General features: G+C 38.5%; 1 protein-coding gene across 10 annotated transcripts in view; it reads right to left on the reverse strand.

Annotated features, from left to right (window-relative positions):
* The window catches only part of DCUN1D4 (defective in cullin neddylation 1 domain containing 4), an 82,376-nt gene that overhangs the window by 11,475 nt on the left and 54,213 nt on the right, over nt 1-16,688 (reverse strand). For all 10 annotated transcript variants that reach the window (XR_010126054.1, XR_010126055.1, XM_063663702.1 and 7 more), the window contains exons 7-8: nt 13,361-13,452; nt 5,950-6,058 (exon numbers count right to left, since the gene is read on the reverse strand). Coding sequence is in view for 8 of the 10 variants with exons in the window: in XM_063663702.1 (XP_063519772.1) it covers nt 5,950-6,058; nt 13,361-13,452 (201 nt within the window). In the remaining 2 variants the exon portion in view is untranslated. The remainder of the gene's footprint in view (nt 1-5,949; nt 6,059-13,360; nt 13,453-16,688) is intronic.

Raw genomic sequence — 16,688 nt, forward strand, 5'->3', positions numbered from 1 at the left:
TTCTAGCAAGATTCCACAGCAGGAGGAGAGCTTTGTGGAGGGAAACGCAATGTGGCTCTGTGAAGGACACTGGCCTGGACGTCAAGGGCAGATGCGGGCCCTGCTGCTGCCCCTCCTCGCTGGCTCTCAATCTCATCATCCTACATTGATAGGCCTGGACCAGATGACTTCTGAGGATCCTTTCAGCTCTCAAGCATCATATAGAACTATAAATAAGTTCAAGTCAAAGACAAATTAGGAGAAAAATAACACAACTTTATAGCCAAGTACTATTTTAAATTGGCTACAAGGTTCAAAGGGGAAGAAAGAAATGATCAGCCCCTTAGGGCTGCAATTTTGGTAGAGAGCTGTTCAAGGGGCTATTTTATCATTTTCTGGTGGTGTACTGTAGTTTCTTTCCCAGCATATTAAAGCAGAATTCAGAATATTTAATATATACCACCATTGTTAGTTGCAATATAATATTTAGGATATTAAAATTATATCATAAAGCTCAATTTTCATTAAAGTGTGATTTTTAAAAGGTCCACTGCTGGTTAATTGAGTTTTTACCTCCAGGAGTCCACTTTTCTAGTAGGAAAAAAAAGATTTGAGAGGGGAAAAAAATGAGGTTTGAGTTCTTCTTCCAACCAAGATAGGCTAACAGGCAAGATTTCCCTTTCCACTTAAAAACAACCAGGAAATTGGACAAAAAGATGAAATGACGGCTTCAGACGATGAAAAACAGGCAAGACAGGACTGTGATCCCCAAGAAAAAGAAAATAAATCAGGTAAGCCTTAGGTTGATACCAGCTTACTATGTGGAGGTGGTTTCTAGGCCATAGTAAAGGAGGGGGAACCCAAAACTGGGCCCAGCAATCTGGCTGAGTTGGAAAAGACAGAGCTTGGAGTTCAAGGTGGCAAAGATAACTATAATTTATGCAGCCAAATACTAGTGAGGTGGGAACTACACAAAGAGATGTGAAGGTCTCCAGAGTGGTCTCCTTCAGTCTTTGGCCATATAAACATGTGAAGAAACAACCTGAGTTTGAAAAGAAACATTGCAAATGAGTGAGCAGAAGTCCCCAGGGTTTACTCAGGGCTGGGGACAGTTTGTAGTCCCACCAGTCAGCATGGAAAGATCTCATAGCACACAAGGCATTGGGTAGAATCCTCAAAAAAAAATATTGCCTTAGTAGTGGGACCAAATCATCCCTATCAAGACTGCTTTGGACAGCCCTTCCAAGGATCAAGCTGATTCCAAGTAAATTATGCACTTAAAAAACAAACAAACTCAATGCTATCTAAAGGAATACAACAAAACCCACAGCAACCAAATACCTAAAATTCATAATATCCAGCTCCAATTAAAAAAAAAAAATACAAGCAATGCAAAGAAGCTGGGCAAGTGACTCACATTACCAAGAGAAAAATAAACCAACAGAAAGAGACGCAGAAATAACAGATGATAGAACCAGAAGACAAGGCTATAAAAATATCTACTTATAAACACGTTCTAGAAATTCAAAGAAGCAGAAAAAAGTATTATCATGATGGGGAGAGAAACTAGAGACATAAACAAGACCCAAATGGAACTTTTAAAGATGAAAAATATAGTATCTGAAATGAAAAATACATTGGTTGAGATTAACAGATTAAACACTGCAAAAGAAAAGATTAATATTGGAAGACATAGTAATAAAAATTATTAAAAATGAGACACAGAAAAAACTGAAAAAATAAAAAGGAACACAGCATCAGTGGCTTGTGGGACACATTCAAGCAACCTAACACAGTTATAACTGTAGTCCCAGAAGAGCAGAGACAGAACAGAAAAAATGTTTGGAGAAATAACAGCAGAAAGATTTCCCAACTTAATAAAAACTATGAACCCACAGATCCAAAAAGCTCAACAATCCCCAATCAAAATAAACATAAAGAAAATTATTCCAGGGAATATTATAATAAACTTGCTAAAAAGCAATGGAAAGAGAATAAAAAGTCAGAAAACAAAAGACATGTTTAGAGGAATAAAGATAAGAATGACACCAGATTTATAATTACAAATGATGAAAGACAATGCAGAGACATTACTGCAGTACTGAAAGAATAAAGTGTCAACCTAGAATTTTTTTACCCAGAGAAGTCTCTTCTAAGTTGAAGGCAAAATAAAAGCTTACAGAATTAATCACCAGCAGATCTATCCTATGAGAAATGTTAAAGTTTTTTAGGCAGAAGGAAAATGATACCAGATAGAAATCTGGATCTACACAAAAGAAATAAAGAGCATAGATGTATATGATATATTTGGTATTTCTGAGTAACAATAAAATACATTTTTGCCAATTTAAAGCAAAAGTTATAGCAGCATATTGCGAGATTTATAGCCTAAATAAATGACAAAAACAGCATAAAGTATGAGAGGGCAAAATGAAAGTACACAATTGTAAAGATTCTTGCATTATACATGAAGTGGCATAACATTATATGAAGGTAGGCTGTGAAATTTAAAAATGTATACTGGAACGCTCAGAGCAACTACTAGGAAAAAAAAGTTAATAAGGCAATAGTGAAAATATCCAAAAAGAAGGCATGAAAAGAGGAAAAATACATAGAGAAAAAATAGCAAGATAGGAGATATAAATTTTGACCATATCAATAATTACATTAAATGTAATAGTTTCAGCATCCCAGTTAAAACACATATTGTCAGATCCAACCACATGCTATCCATAAGAAACCCACTTTAAACATAAAGAAACAAACAGGTTAAAAGTAAAAGATTTAAAAAAGATATAGCATGCAGACTTTAATAAAAAGAAAGAGTGAATACATTTGTATTGGACAAAGTAGACTTCAGTATAAGGAACATTACTAGAGATAAAGAGAGACATTACATAACGGTAAAGCATCTTAATTCATCAAGAGGATATAACAATACTAAACTTAATATCAGTGCTTCAAAACATGTGGAGCAAAAAGGTGATAGAGGTGAGAGAAGACATACAGGTGGAGAGTTCAACATTCCTCTCTCGGTAATTGATAGAACAAGTAGAAATCAGGAAGAATACAGAAGACCTGAAAGACACTATCAGATAACTTGACCTAATTGACATTTATAGAACACTCCACTGACAATAGTAGAATATTCATTCTTCTAAAGTATGCATAAAATATTCACCACAGCAGACCATATTCTGGACCATAAATCAAATAGATTAAAATTATACAGGGTATGTTCCCTGATCACAACAGAATTAAACTATCAATAATAGAAAGATTATCTGGAAAATCCTAAATACCTGGAAAATAACATACTTCTAAATAATCAATGGGCCAAAAAAGAATTCACAAGGGGAACTAGAAAATATTTTTAACTGAATGAAAATGAAAATGTAACATCTCAAAATTTGTGAAGATACACCTCAACAAAACAAAGCAAAAAAGAACAGGATTCATTAAAAAATTTATCTTAGAGCATATTTTAGCTAAACTGAATCTATCTGGTAATTAAGCAATGATTAAATATGGTTGTTTTTATGTATTGTTATGTGAAAGGGCTTACTTCACCAATATTAATTGAGACTCTCCTTTAAAACAAAGGATGTACAAAGAAAGAAATTACAGAGTCCCTCAACCTGCCAGGAAAAATTAAGGCCTGTACCGTACTCAAACTCCAAAGCCAAGTAGAGGAGACACCAGGCGTATGTAACTGAAACCAGCACAATCCCACCCCGACAGGCTGATCCCTGACAGGCTGACCAGGAGGCTGTGTGGAAGCAGAAGCACGTGGCTTGGACCCAGGGCCTGGATGGATACACTGTGCTAGTGCAAACGCGGCTCTAGGCAAGGGCCCAGCACTCCCAAAGGCAGAATGCAGAGAGGCCAGGAAGCAGGGCCAGTGAGGAACCGTTAGTGCAATTTCATCATAATGCAGGCGTTGCGTGGGGAAGCGTGGGACTTAGTTGTGAGGGTCTGGAGTACTAGACTTGGAGACAGAAGGCCTAGGTTTAAGTCATGGATCTACTATGAACAAAGTGGCCATTTCTCCCCTTTGCTGAAGCGCACTTTCTTACTCCGTGAAGTAGACTGAAACCACCCCTGGCTGTCCTTCAGAGCTGCCGTGGGAACAACTGTGTCGTATACACAGGGAAGTGCTGGGTCGATATAAAGACAGTGGGGAGGTACCAGAGGCTGTGGGGAGCAGGAAGGTGGCTGAGTGACCCAGGGGCTGAAGGAAGACGAATGACACCCTAGTGATGTGAGCGCTGGGTAAGAAGTGAAAGAATGAGGCTACCGGAAGAGGGCTGGTAAGGAGAAGCAAGGCCTCCACCGGTGAGGCTGCAGTGGAGGCACCAAGAAAAAGGGGGCCAAAGGAGCACTCATGAGATGGGCCAGGGTGACTGCCCCAGAACAGGACGGAAGCCAGGGAGGAGTAAAGCAGAACCTGGATCTAAAGCACATTGGATATCTGGGAGAACTGTGACCCCCCAATCAAGGAAGTTAGAAAATAGAGCTGATTTGGGTAGAGAAGGTATGATGTTTCTAAATGAATTTCTACCCATACTATAAGAAACAGCTGACTTTGGGAGGAGAAAAAAACCTCACGAAATAAACTATTTAATCCTAGAAACCAGTCAACTATTCTAAAAGCATCTCGCAAAAAAAGCATCTGGCAAATAACTTCCTTTTTCTTTTTTTAACCTCGAACTCCTGTTCTTAAGCAATCCTCTTACCTCAGCCTCCTGAGTAGCTAGAACTATAGGCACCATATCTGGCTAATTTTTAAATTTTTTATTTATTTTTTATAGAGACAGGGTATGTTACCCAGGCTGGTCTCAAACTTCTGGCTTTAAGTGATCTTTCTGCCTCGGCCTCCTAAAGTGCTGGGGTTATAGGTATGAGCCACTGCGTCTGGCCTGGCATGTAACTTTGATATACTATTATGCAAATGCCATTTTATCAGACACTGTATCTGAATTTCACCTCATCATTTTTAACATCAATAAATTTCTATGCATGATGTGATTTAACTAGAAGGTTGTAATAATGGGAAAATGCATGAATGAGGGCACCACAGAGAACATTATTGCAAGATGCATCAAAATTCACCATCAAATAAACCTTTGGTGCTGAACTGGCAGAGCCAAAGAGAGTAAAAAGTGAAAAAAATCAATATGGTGGTAAGGAAAAAAGAATAATTTGTCACCGAGTTCTCTGCCTTAAAAAAAAAATCACTTAAAAAAGTGCAATCAAACAAGAAAGCCTAGTCACCTGAATCCACTAAACAAACAGACCTAACAGAAAACATCATTTCAGAATAAATTGTAATTGTATGGGATATAGATTTTGTTTGAATTGAGTATGATGCCAACTGGTGCTTCAAAATTCACTATGTATGGAGACTAGGCTGAAAAGTAAGACTTTTATTTCACTCCAAGGGAACCACTTTCACATACTTCGACTTGACTCACTATGTGACAAACAGGGTAATTGCTTTTCAAAATGATGATTAGAAAAATACATTTAAGTAATGTATTACATTAAGTAATGTAAGAAATTAGCTTAGGTCTAAAATTCACATGATTTCCAAATACAATAATAGCACCTAGGGTGAATCTGAATTAGATATGATTAGCTTATTCTAGTAAACTCAACAGGAGGTTTGTTGTTCCTAACCTTATCTAAGAGACATTTAAGACAGTGTGTATTGCACGCCCATGTCACTTCTAAGCCAATTCCAAGAGCCAGTAAACGTCTGCCACTAGAGCTTTTTGCTGACCTACAAAATGTTTGCCCAGAATCAAACTTAGTTTTCAAAAGCAGACATGTAGAAAGAAAACTAACTAGCATCCTGGGAGTAACTTATTCAAGTTTTTTTGCTGTGGCATGTAAAAACTAACCTCAAAAGGCAATTTAAAAAGGGGAGGGAAGAGAGAGAAACATCTGGATAGGCTCCAGAGAACTCACCCGTGCAAAGTCAAACGCATATCTGTAAATAAGTTTAAAGTTTGTAGAATCATTTAAGAATGATCTTAAGTAATCCAAAGTATTTCTGAGTTTTTCTGTTGTATCACATCTAGAAAAACAGAATAAAGGCAAATTATGACCTGAGTTCATTTATTGATTTTTTAAAATTGAGGCAGTAATATAAACACAATACCAAAGGAAAGAACAAAACCCTGAAGTTGAAACACATCCATAACCTATTTTTTCTACACTTAAAAAAAATTTTAAATGTACAGAAAAGTTGAAAGAATAGCAAATAACCACTCATATACCATCCCCTTGATCCAGCAATTAACTTTTTTTATATTTATGCACTCTCTCTCATATACGTATACATTTTTCTATACCATTTAAAAGTTGCAAACATAATGAAACTTCATCCCTAAACACTTCAACACCATCATCAGTCTTACTACTGTATCAATGTTAACTTTCTTAGCTGATATACAACCACATGCAAATTTCCCAATTATTCCCCAATTTCTTTTATAGCTGCTGTTTTCAATCAGGATCCAATCAAGGATCATGCGCTGCTTTTAGCTGTCATATTTCCTTAGTCTCTAGAAGAGTGCCCTGCCTTTTTCTTTCTTGACAATGTCATTTTTGGAGACAGACCACTTGTTTTTGCAGAATGTCCATCTGTCAGATAATTTCCCTATGATTATATTTAGATCCAACACTTCTGACAAGATGTGTGTGTCCTTCATCATGTCTGTCTGTCCCTGTTCCATTATTGGTGGATTCCTATGGTTATGGTGGTGTCCACCATTTTCCATTTAAAGGCAGTTCTTCCTCTTTGAAATAGTAAGTATCTACAGGATGATACCTTGAGACTATAAATGTCCAGTCCCCAATAACCTTTCACTCAATGTGTATTGTACAGCACTTAAGCTTCCTATTTTCCTCCTGCCTCAGTATCCCCACAAATAAGCAATGAACATCCTACCCAGGAGACCAGGTCCACTAGCGATAAGTCTGCCCCCTGCCACAAAGTCCCCTTCTTGCCCTCCCCTGACTATGACTGAGTGACATCCACACACACCAATCTGACGTCCAGGGAAGGCACTTGCCCATGGGTCCTCACGCTCGCTCAGTTCCCCACCTGCTTAGCGGAGCCCACTCCCTGGGAGCTCCTCCCATATAGCTCCCTGTGTGGCATGCCACGCTTCCCTCTCTAGGACCTGAGAATAAAATAAATCCTTTAATCTCCTATGCCTCTCCCAGTGGAAGTTCTGTGGCCACGTTGGAATGATCTTTAAAGACCTCACAAGCAGGACATACTCCTGACAACACACAATGGTTATAGCATCCATTGGTGATACCTGCCTGAATCAGTAACATCTGAAGATCCAAGATGGTGATTTTCTAATCCTATCATTCCTTCTACATTTATTGGCTACAATTCTTCTATAAAGAAGAGCTCCACACATGACCTTCTTATTTTCTGGACTTAGGATTTTTTTGCGTTTAATTCAGTGTGTTATAATCTGTTACTGTCATTACTCTTTTTGATTGTACAAACTTTCCCCATTTGGGCAGTAGCCCCCTAAAGCTGGCTCTAATTTCCTTCTGACATGTCCCCCACAAGTCTCTGAGCATTTCCTTGCTTTCTGGCACAAGAAGGAACAGCTTACCCTGTTCTTACCCTATTCCAGACTTGAAATCAGCCATTTCTCCAGGGAGCCTTGGTGATAATAACCTGTTTTTACCAGTGATAGTGTTTACTTTTCATAAGCAAGCAGACTTATTGGTTATTTTTACAAACTAATTTTCTGTTTGCAATATCTAGCCCTTAAAAATGAGAATCAAGAGTCACCATTTTCACCAGCAATATTAAAGATTTTCAACACTGAATATGTATTGTGTTTCTCTATAGATCTTTAACCTACTAAGTACAGATAATACATACACCAAGTATTATCAATATATTTTGTATACTGTATGAACTAAAATGGTTCATAATAGAGCACACTAATCTATTTTTAAAAACAAACCTGTGAAAGCTCCTTCGTTGTACCTAACTACAAATAAGTCCTTATGATCTCTTTGTTGATATGATAAACTATCTAAAAGCCTGCAATTAGACTAAATGTTTAATTTCTGTGAAACAGAACAATTTAGAAAGTCCTTTATTTCTTCCTAATGTGGAAAATAAAAAAGATTAAAATTAGGCTATTTTAGAGTCGGAAAAGACTTCTTCAAGAGAATGACACATAAGCTAAGAGTTGAGAGATAAGCAGGAACTAGATATTTTGGAGAGGTGGGAAAGGCTCTCTGTCTATTAGGAATGGCATATGCAAAGGCCCAGAAGCAGATGGGAGTATGGTAAGTCCAACAGACTTAAAAGACAGCCACTGTCGCAGGAGTGGATAGAGGAAGTGGGAAAGAGGTATAAGATGATGCTGAGAGGAACATGTGGTCGGTCTCATAAAAGGCTTTTGTAGTCCACAGTGAGGGTTTTTAAAATTACATCCTAGGAACAATGGAGGCCACCTGCCACTATGAGAAAGACCATGATCAGGGCTGCATCTTGACAAGCTCACTCTTGATCTCCATGGAGAAGCACTGGTGGGAAGGAAAAGAGATATTGAGAGCCAGTGCCAGAATCCCAACGAGGGGGTCACAGGGACTAGAAAGATACACAAGAAAGCAGTAAACAGGAGTAAGTCTGGGAGGCAGGGCTGAATTCACACTATAGGGTTAGATTTTCTACTGTAGGGTTAGATTTTTTTAATGGTGTGTATATAATAATATAATATTAATAATAATCGGGGAGGGTCAAAGAGGAGGGAAACTGGGTAACCCAAAAACATAAGGTCGAGGTCCCTGTTCTTCACCGGAAAGAGGGTCAAGGACCAAAGCCATAGATTTGACTGGTAGTTTAGTTTAGTCCTGTCTAAGAAGAAGAAGAGCGGTTGTTTGTTTTAACAGATTCAAGAGCAGGAAGCACTCATTTAGATAACTATCCCATAGTTAAAAGAAAATAAAGTTAGCTGTAAACTCCAGGCAGAGCTATGAGAAGAAATGCGAAGTTCTGCAGCATGCCTGGGAGCAAGCCCAACATCCTGGCAAAAAGATGTCCCTATGTTTGAAAGATGCTCAGAGATCCTGTCTGAAATGCAGGAAATGAACAGTTCTTGTGCTTTAAACGTAAAATACACAAGTAATATTACTAACTCTGGTACCCATTAAAAACCTGGGGTTGGGAGCTAATGTTGCCAATACAGAGTTTAATCTACTTTAAAGGGTGTCTTCAACACACAAAGCCCCTGGACTGGCCCCCAGTAGTGAAACAGGCTGCTGAGTCACCCTGTCCAGAACCACAGGTTGCCATCTAGTGGCCACTCAACATACACATCTTCAGAGGACTCTAGAGCCTGGCTTGGGACATGTAAGCCACCAATGTGACCTCAGAAAGCAGTCACATCTTCAACTCAAGTCTTCCCACGTTTCTGTGTACCATGTATAAAAAAACGTGCAGAAGTCACAGTGACAGTGCCACGCTTCTAAGGAACACCATTTCCCAACACAAAAAATGCACACAATGTAAGATCATTTCTTTTTGAGTTTGCTGCTGTAACAGATTTGTAAGGACAGAAATCAATACAGTAATCATCGAAGGTTATAAAATCAGAGGTAGCTTTCCCCTATTACCCAGGAAAAGGCCTCTGCCCCTTCACTTAGTCATCCCAAAGGTATTTTTCCAGCCCATCATCAGTTTATTGCAGTTAGTTACAATTCTCACTTTTTTTTTTTTTTTAAAGTTTAAGCACCACAATTAGCTTAATTCATCAGACCAAAACAGGAGCTGTGTCTTCCCTGGCAGGGGAATGATCTCAGGAGTGCAAGGATAGATGTTCCCTACCAGCTGCCGGCCTAAGTCCAAACTCTCATACCACCCACGTCCTGTCCCAGGCTCACAGGCCCTAGGGAAGCCAAGCACACAACTCCTCTGAGAGCCCAGGCATAAGCCATAAGCCATACTTCACCACCCTAGTTTAAGAATGCTACCAGAGACACCCAGGAAATGACAGAAATGATTAAAAAGTCTGGTTTCACAGCCCATGGGCTTTCTGTTTCTACCACACTCCCATCATACAGTAACCTTTTTTTTTTTTTTTTTTTAACAGCATTTTTACCAAATATAATGAATGGTCTGAATGTTTGTATCCCCCCGAAATTTGTAGGTTGAAATTCTCACCCGCAAAGATGATGGTATCAAAAAGTGGTGCCTTTGTGAGATTATTAGGTCCTGGGGGCAGAATCCTCATGAATGAGATTAATTAAGAGACCCAAGGGTGCTTGTTTGCCCCTTCCAACATGGGAGGACCCAGTTAGAAGGCACCATCTATGAATCAAAAAGCAGGCCGTCACCAGGCACCAAATCTATGGCATCTTGGTCTTGAACTTCTGGGCCTCCAGAGAAATAAAATTCTGTTGTCTATAAGCCAACCAGCCTAAAACATTCTGTGATAGCTGCCTAAATGGCCTAAGACATATATGAATACATAAAAATATTTTGTTCTATACTTGTTAATTCTAGTTTGAGATCAAAATATTTCATTAGATAGGTTTAATAAAATTAAAATGAGCAAAAATAGAAAAGAAATCCAAAATAGAAGACAAAATAGTTTAAAGATAGACTACTTTCTGCCTTTAGAGCATATAAATGATTTACTCTCTGGGTTTTCTTGTATACCAGGTGCACATACTTCACAAATACAATGCTTATTTAGTTACTTTACTGGCAAAAAGAGAAGTGACCTTATTACTTCTGGATCTTTTGTCTGAATATTGTTTATAAGCCCCTCCTCTTAATGGACTTTATCTTACTCATGGTTTTTGATTCCCTAGGGCCTGGAATACTATACTTGGCACATCACTGTCATTCAAACATTTGCTGAACAAATGACTAATCTAGAAAGGTTGGAAGGTGGGGGTGGGAGGGTAGGCAGAGGTTCTTAAAACTTGAAGTTGGACTATTTTTGAACTACAAAGAACCTTAACAGTTATTCTAAATAATTATCTCCACCTCATTGATGAGGACACCAACTTCAGAGTTTCATACCAGAAAAAGCAAGCAGTTCCTCCATGCCTTTACAGTGGATCAGGCTTGTCGCTAAACCCTGAATTGCAAGGATCAAGTGGCAATCACCCTGAGAACCCACCTGCCACCACCTGCATCATACAAAGTGGCAAGCAAGGTTCCCAACAAACAACCTGAAGGAGTACCCTGGACTCAGAACGCGGACGCAGACCTCTTCCAGGAAATTGCTTCTTACTTCCCAGGAGATATGGCCCTCAAAACACGGGCAAGGTCTGGTATCAGGTAATATTCGGGACATTCTTTTGTAAAGAACTTAGTACTATACAAACTGGGTATCACACCTTCTTAAAACAAATAAAAATGGACCTGAAAATGTTGATGGTGCCTCGTCTGAAGGCTTGAAATAAAATCCTGATATGCCCATGCATTCATCATCACAAGAACACTTTAAAAAGCAGCCATCAGCTGCTCTACTCAGCAATGATGGCCAGGCACGGTGGCTTATGCCTGTAATCCCAACCTTGGGAGGCTGAGGCGGGCAGATCACTTGAGGTCAGGAGTTCAAGCCTAGCCAACATGGCGAAACCCTGTCTCTACTAAAAATACAAAAATCAGCCGGGCGTGGTGGTGCCTGCTTGTAATCCCAGCTACTCGGGAAGCTGGGGCACAAGAATCACTTGAACCCGGGAGGCGGAGGTTGCTGTGAGCCGAGAGCACACCACTGCACTCCAGCCTGGGCGACAGAGGGACATTCCGTCTCAAAAAAAAGAAAAGAAAAAGGAAGCAATGAAGAAAAGTGAGAAAAATAATGAAAAAACAAGTGAATAGGATTAAAATCATAAGCAGATGTTCCCCCAAAAGGACAAACAAGTTTTAAAAGATTTCAGAGAATTTAACTCTAAAATTCTAGAACACACTCTGATAGGAAAGTATATTTGTAAAAGGGTGGTTTGGCTTTTACCCAAAACTCATTTGTCATCAGATAATATTGTTAGAAGGAAGAATGTGATTTAAGAATCAGAAGTCTTAAGTGTTCTTCCCATCTCTGCCACATTCACACATCACCGATCCCCTCTATGCCTCAGTTTCCTCATTTGTAACATGTTCAGGATAAAATCTGATCTGTCTTCTTCACAAAGTAGCTATGAGGCATTCAAATGGGAGAACAGTGAACAGTCTTCATAAACTACTAAAGCACAATGCGAAAGCATTCTCAACAATAACAAATGGACAGTGATATTAAAAGTGGACAAATTCCAAAATTATTTAAATAAAACCATTTCAACTCCAATTTTAATCCAGTAAAAATCAAGATCTATTATTCCTAAAGTGAAAAGAAAGTCATCCCAATTACTTTAGATTAAAATCACTATGTTAAGAATTAGCACTTCATCTTCAATGCTATTTGAAACATTTAGTCATCCACTTCAACTGCATCTTTCAAGGCCTAATACAGAATGACAATTTGTTTTCTTGAATGAAACTGAGCAAATACACAACACGCAGGCGCATGCACACACGCACATATTGCATACATAAGGCAAATACATAAAACCACTGATTTTTCTTATCCTGCGTCAGGTTACACAAACCAAATCTTTATTAATTTTTTAAATCACTGGAGTAATGAAGTTTTAATTTTGCCCAAAGCTAAAATCAGAATATATAGAGATATCAAATATTTTAACTTACAAGTTATACATTACTCAACTTTTTCTAAGTATAAACCAGATGCCAGTAAGTCTTTGCCTTTTAAGCTCTAAAACTGCACCGTTCAACTCAATAGCCACTGGGCACATGTGACTACTGAGCACTTGAAATGTGGCTAATACAAATGGAGATGGACCATAAAATACACCCGATTTTGAAGACTAACCATGAGAAAAAAGAATATAAAAATATCTCATTGATTTCTTAAGAACATTGATTACATGTTGGAATGAAAATATGTTGGATTGTTTGGGGTTAATAAAATAGACTAAAGCTGATTTTACCTGTTTCTACTTTTACATGTGGCTATTAAAAAATCTTAAGTTACATAGGTGGCTTTCTCATATGAGAAAATGTTGGTCTATTTCTCCTGGAGAGAGCTGCTCTACAAGAATACCAACACACGCTCTCGCTCCACATACACATATAGACACTTTATAAATTTGTCCAGAATAGTCCTCAAAATGGGTCTTAGTCTTTACATCTTTGGCCACTGGGGAAGCTTGGCCAGACCACCTGACTTCCTTCCACTCACTCAATCACCTCCTGAAGGCCTAGGGAGGAGGCAACCACCTGGGAAGGACAGGGACCCCACTAGTGCAGCCTAGGACTTACTGGAGAGAAGTCATTCCTTTTAACCACTCCTGTAGAGTAAAATAACCCATGTTTTGTGCATCCAATTTCCAAGCTAGGACAAGCATAACTACCTGTTAAAAAAAATACACAATTAAAAAAATATATTAGACAAATTAAAAAAGAATAAACAGATCTGTCATTAATACATTAACGTTTTGCTAAATGCTTCTGTTCACAGTAGTTTAATCACTGAAATATGAGCGGAGTTAACTTCAAAAATGAGTTCTAGTTCGGCAAACATCTAAAAAAGTTGACAATATAGTCTGCTGACAAGAGTTTGGAGAAGCATGTATTCTCCTGATGCACGATAGTGGAGGTGTAAAGTGATTACCCTCTCCAGAGGGCAATATCAAATGTAAAACCAGTTATTGACAATTCCACCCACGGAAAGTTATCTTATAGGTCTACCTGTAAACAGACACAAAGAATAGTCAACAGTATTTACTGCAGTACAATTTGTAGCAGTTAAATACTGAAAACAACCAAATGGCCATTAATAAGGGACTGGTTAAATACTTCTTTGCTGAATACATTCCATATAAAGGAATACTATGACACCACTAAGACGAATGAAGTAGAACTAGCTGGACAAACACGGAATAATCTCCAAGATGTATTAAGTGAAACAGCAAGGTGTAGAACAGTGCATTAAAACGTTAACAAAGTGGACAGGAGGAGACACGCAGTGAAGTTGTAGCACACATACTTTAACGTTTGTGAATTCACTATATACACTGGTAGGAAATTATTTTAAAGTATCCCCACATTCCACTTAAGACAGCACTATGCCTGGAATGGGCCCAGGGTCCGTGGCATGGTCCCATCACTTGTAAAGGAGGGGCAGGCCCCCAGGTGCCACCTGTGCTTTTGTGACTCTTCTGAAACTATGCAGGTTTCAGAAACAGTGACAACTCTGGTTTATGCCACTGCTTACTACTTTTTCACTTAGTTATTTTAGAGAAAAGATAGCACAGAGAACTGATGGTGAGTTTTAATAAATACCTAAAGGTGTAAAGACAAAATGCCATTTTAAAGGTGCACCCAGCTTTAAGCTATCTGGAATGCTACACAGGGACAGGGTGGAGGCCATGCGTGATTAGGACAAGAGGAGGAAGCCTTGCTTCTCATCTACCTCAAAGATCCCAGAAGAGACGAGAAGTAACTAAAAAAGAATGTCAGTCCTAAAAAGGTAAAGAAGAGGGACAGGGCCTTCTTAGGACCATTCTGCCAGCCACTCTGTAGAGCTGGTTATCTCTGGACAGTCATTCATATATAAGGAACACCCAAGTCCTAAATTGGGGATCAGGTATACACTGTTAATGGGCTCTCTCTCTGTGTTGAAACAGAAAAAGGCAATAGGTAGAGAGATACATGTTTCTCCAAGGACTAGGATATCCGACATTGGCAGTTAATTTGATCTCTTTACATAGAGCCTAAGGCTTCATTTCAGCTACTGAAAGAACCATTCAAAACCATTAAAACACCATCCCTGTGCCCAACTGGGTCAGATGATGGCTATGGTGAAAGGAACTAGGATGACATAAAAACATGAAACATGAGGCAAGAAATCATTTTTAATGATTTCTGAGCCTCCGAGAGCCAACATGTCCATTAAAAACTCTAGAACAAGAGTAGTTAGGAGATTCAGAAGCTCTTCTTTTTAATCTGTCTGCCAATAAGCTAGTTTGTAGGCTAAAAAATCTCTAGCTTTGTCTAATTTACATCCAGGGGAGTAAGGAGAAGCTTTCTCTTGATGCTGACTTTATGGTTTTCCTCACTGGAAATTAAAATCAGTGAGAACCTATGAAATTTTTAGGATCTTTCATCAAATAAATTAGTACATATCAATTTTTTGAAAGTCATTAGGTTTTTTTTGGATTAAAAAATTTAGATTACTAGGTAAATTACTAGGACTGATTGATTAGTAATGACTGCTTTAAAAGGCAATGATTGTTAAATAGGTTAGAAAGTGGTAACTTAAAAGACCAAGGAGCTACTAAGAATTTCCCAAAAAGATGGGGTTACCGTTCTTCAAATTATTCACACATTAGTGGATTTTCTCCTCATCCCTCAGGTTTCTAGGAATTCTGACTCTTGTATATCAATTTACCTAGGACAACTAACCAACTCACATGTTCTAATGCAAACTAGGTATTCTCAAACCATCTCTATTCTACTCTCTGCCAAAAAGATTTAAAAATTCTACATAAACACTTGTTAAGTTAAAAAAAAATGGTGAGGGTGCAAGAACACACACACAAGTATGAATGAAACATGGCTAAACAGCCAAAACAGATACTCATAATGGGAACGTTCATAAAAAAGAGACTCATAAGTTAACGAACAAGAAAACAAAGTACTTAAATAAAGAATTTTGCTGTTATCTTGGTAAATGAACACAGACTTGAATTTTACAAGCCTGCTTAATTTCATAAGTTATAAATATCAGGCAAGGTGAGGGTTTTAAATACTTTAAACGTGCTTGCCCACCAATGCAGACAAGCCTTGAAAACACCCTATTTCAGCACTTGTTTTACAAATGTTAATGTCTCTGAAATGGGAATGCATCCACAATTGATATAGCACGTCAGAGTTTATTTAGCAACATTTTTTCTTTCTTAGTGATATAAAATAATACAACTTCTATTGGTGACAGCTTGGAATTGAAGTACATACAGTATAAATATTTGGATAATATTCTCTCTTTTTTTTTTTTTCTTTTTTGAGACAGAGTCTCACTCTGTTGCCCAGGATGAAGTACAGTGGTGCGATCTCGGCTCACTGCAACCTCCATCTCCTGGGCTCAAGCGATTCTTGTGCCTCAGCCTCCTGAGTAGCTGGGATTACTGGCGCACATCACTATGCCCAGCTAATTTTGGTATTTTATTAAAGATGGGGTTTCACCATGTTGTCCAGGCTGGTCTGAACTCCTGACCTCATGTGATCTACCCACCCACCTCGGCCTCTCAAAGTACTGGGATTACAGGCGTGAGCCACCACGTCCGGCCTAGGATAATATGGTCTTTTAGTCTTTAATATGATTCTAAATTTTAAGGCTATTTCTATTCCTACAGAAATGGAGTATTTTTTTTTTTTTTTTTTGGAGACAGAGTCCTGCTCTGTCGCCCAGACTGGAGTACAGTGGCATGATCTCGGCTCTGCTCACTGCAACCTCCATCTCCTGGGTTCAAGCGATTCTCCTGCCTCAACCTCCTAAGTAGCCACATCCGGCTAATTTTTGTATTTTTAGTAGAGACGGGATTTCGCCTTATTGGCCAGGCTGGTCTCAAACTCCTGACCTCAGGTG

The sequence above is a fragment of the Pongo pygmaeus genome, chromosome 3 (assembly GCF_028885625.2).
Source record: "Pongo pygmaeus isolate AG05252 chromosome 3, NHGRI_mPonPyg2-v2.0_pri, whole genome shotgun sequence".
Classification (NCBI taxonomy): Eukaryota; Metazoa; Chordata; class Mammalia; order Primates; family Hominidae; genus Pongo; species Pongo pygmaeus.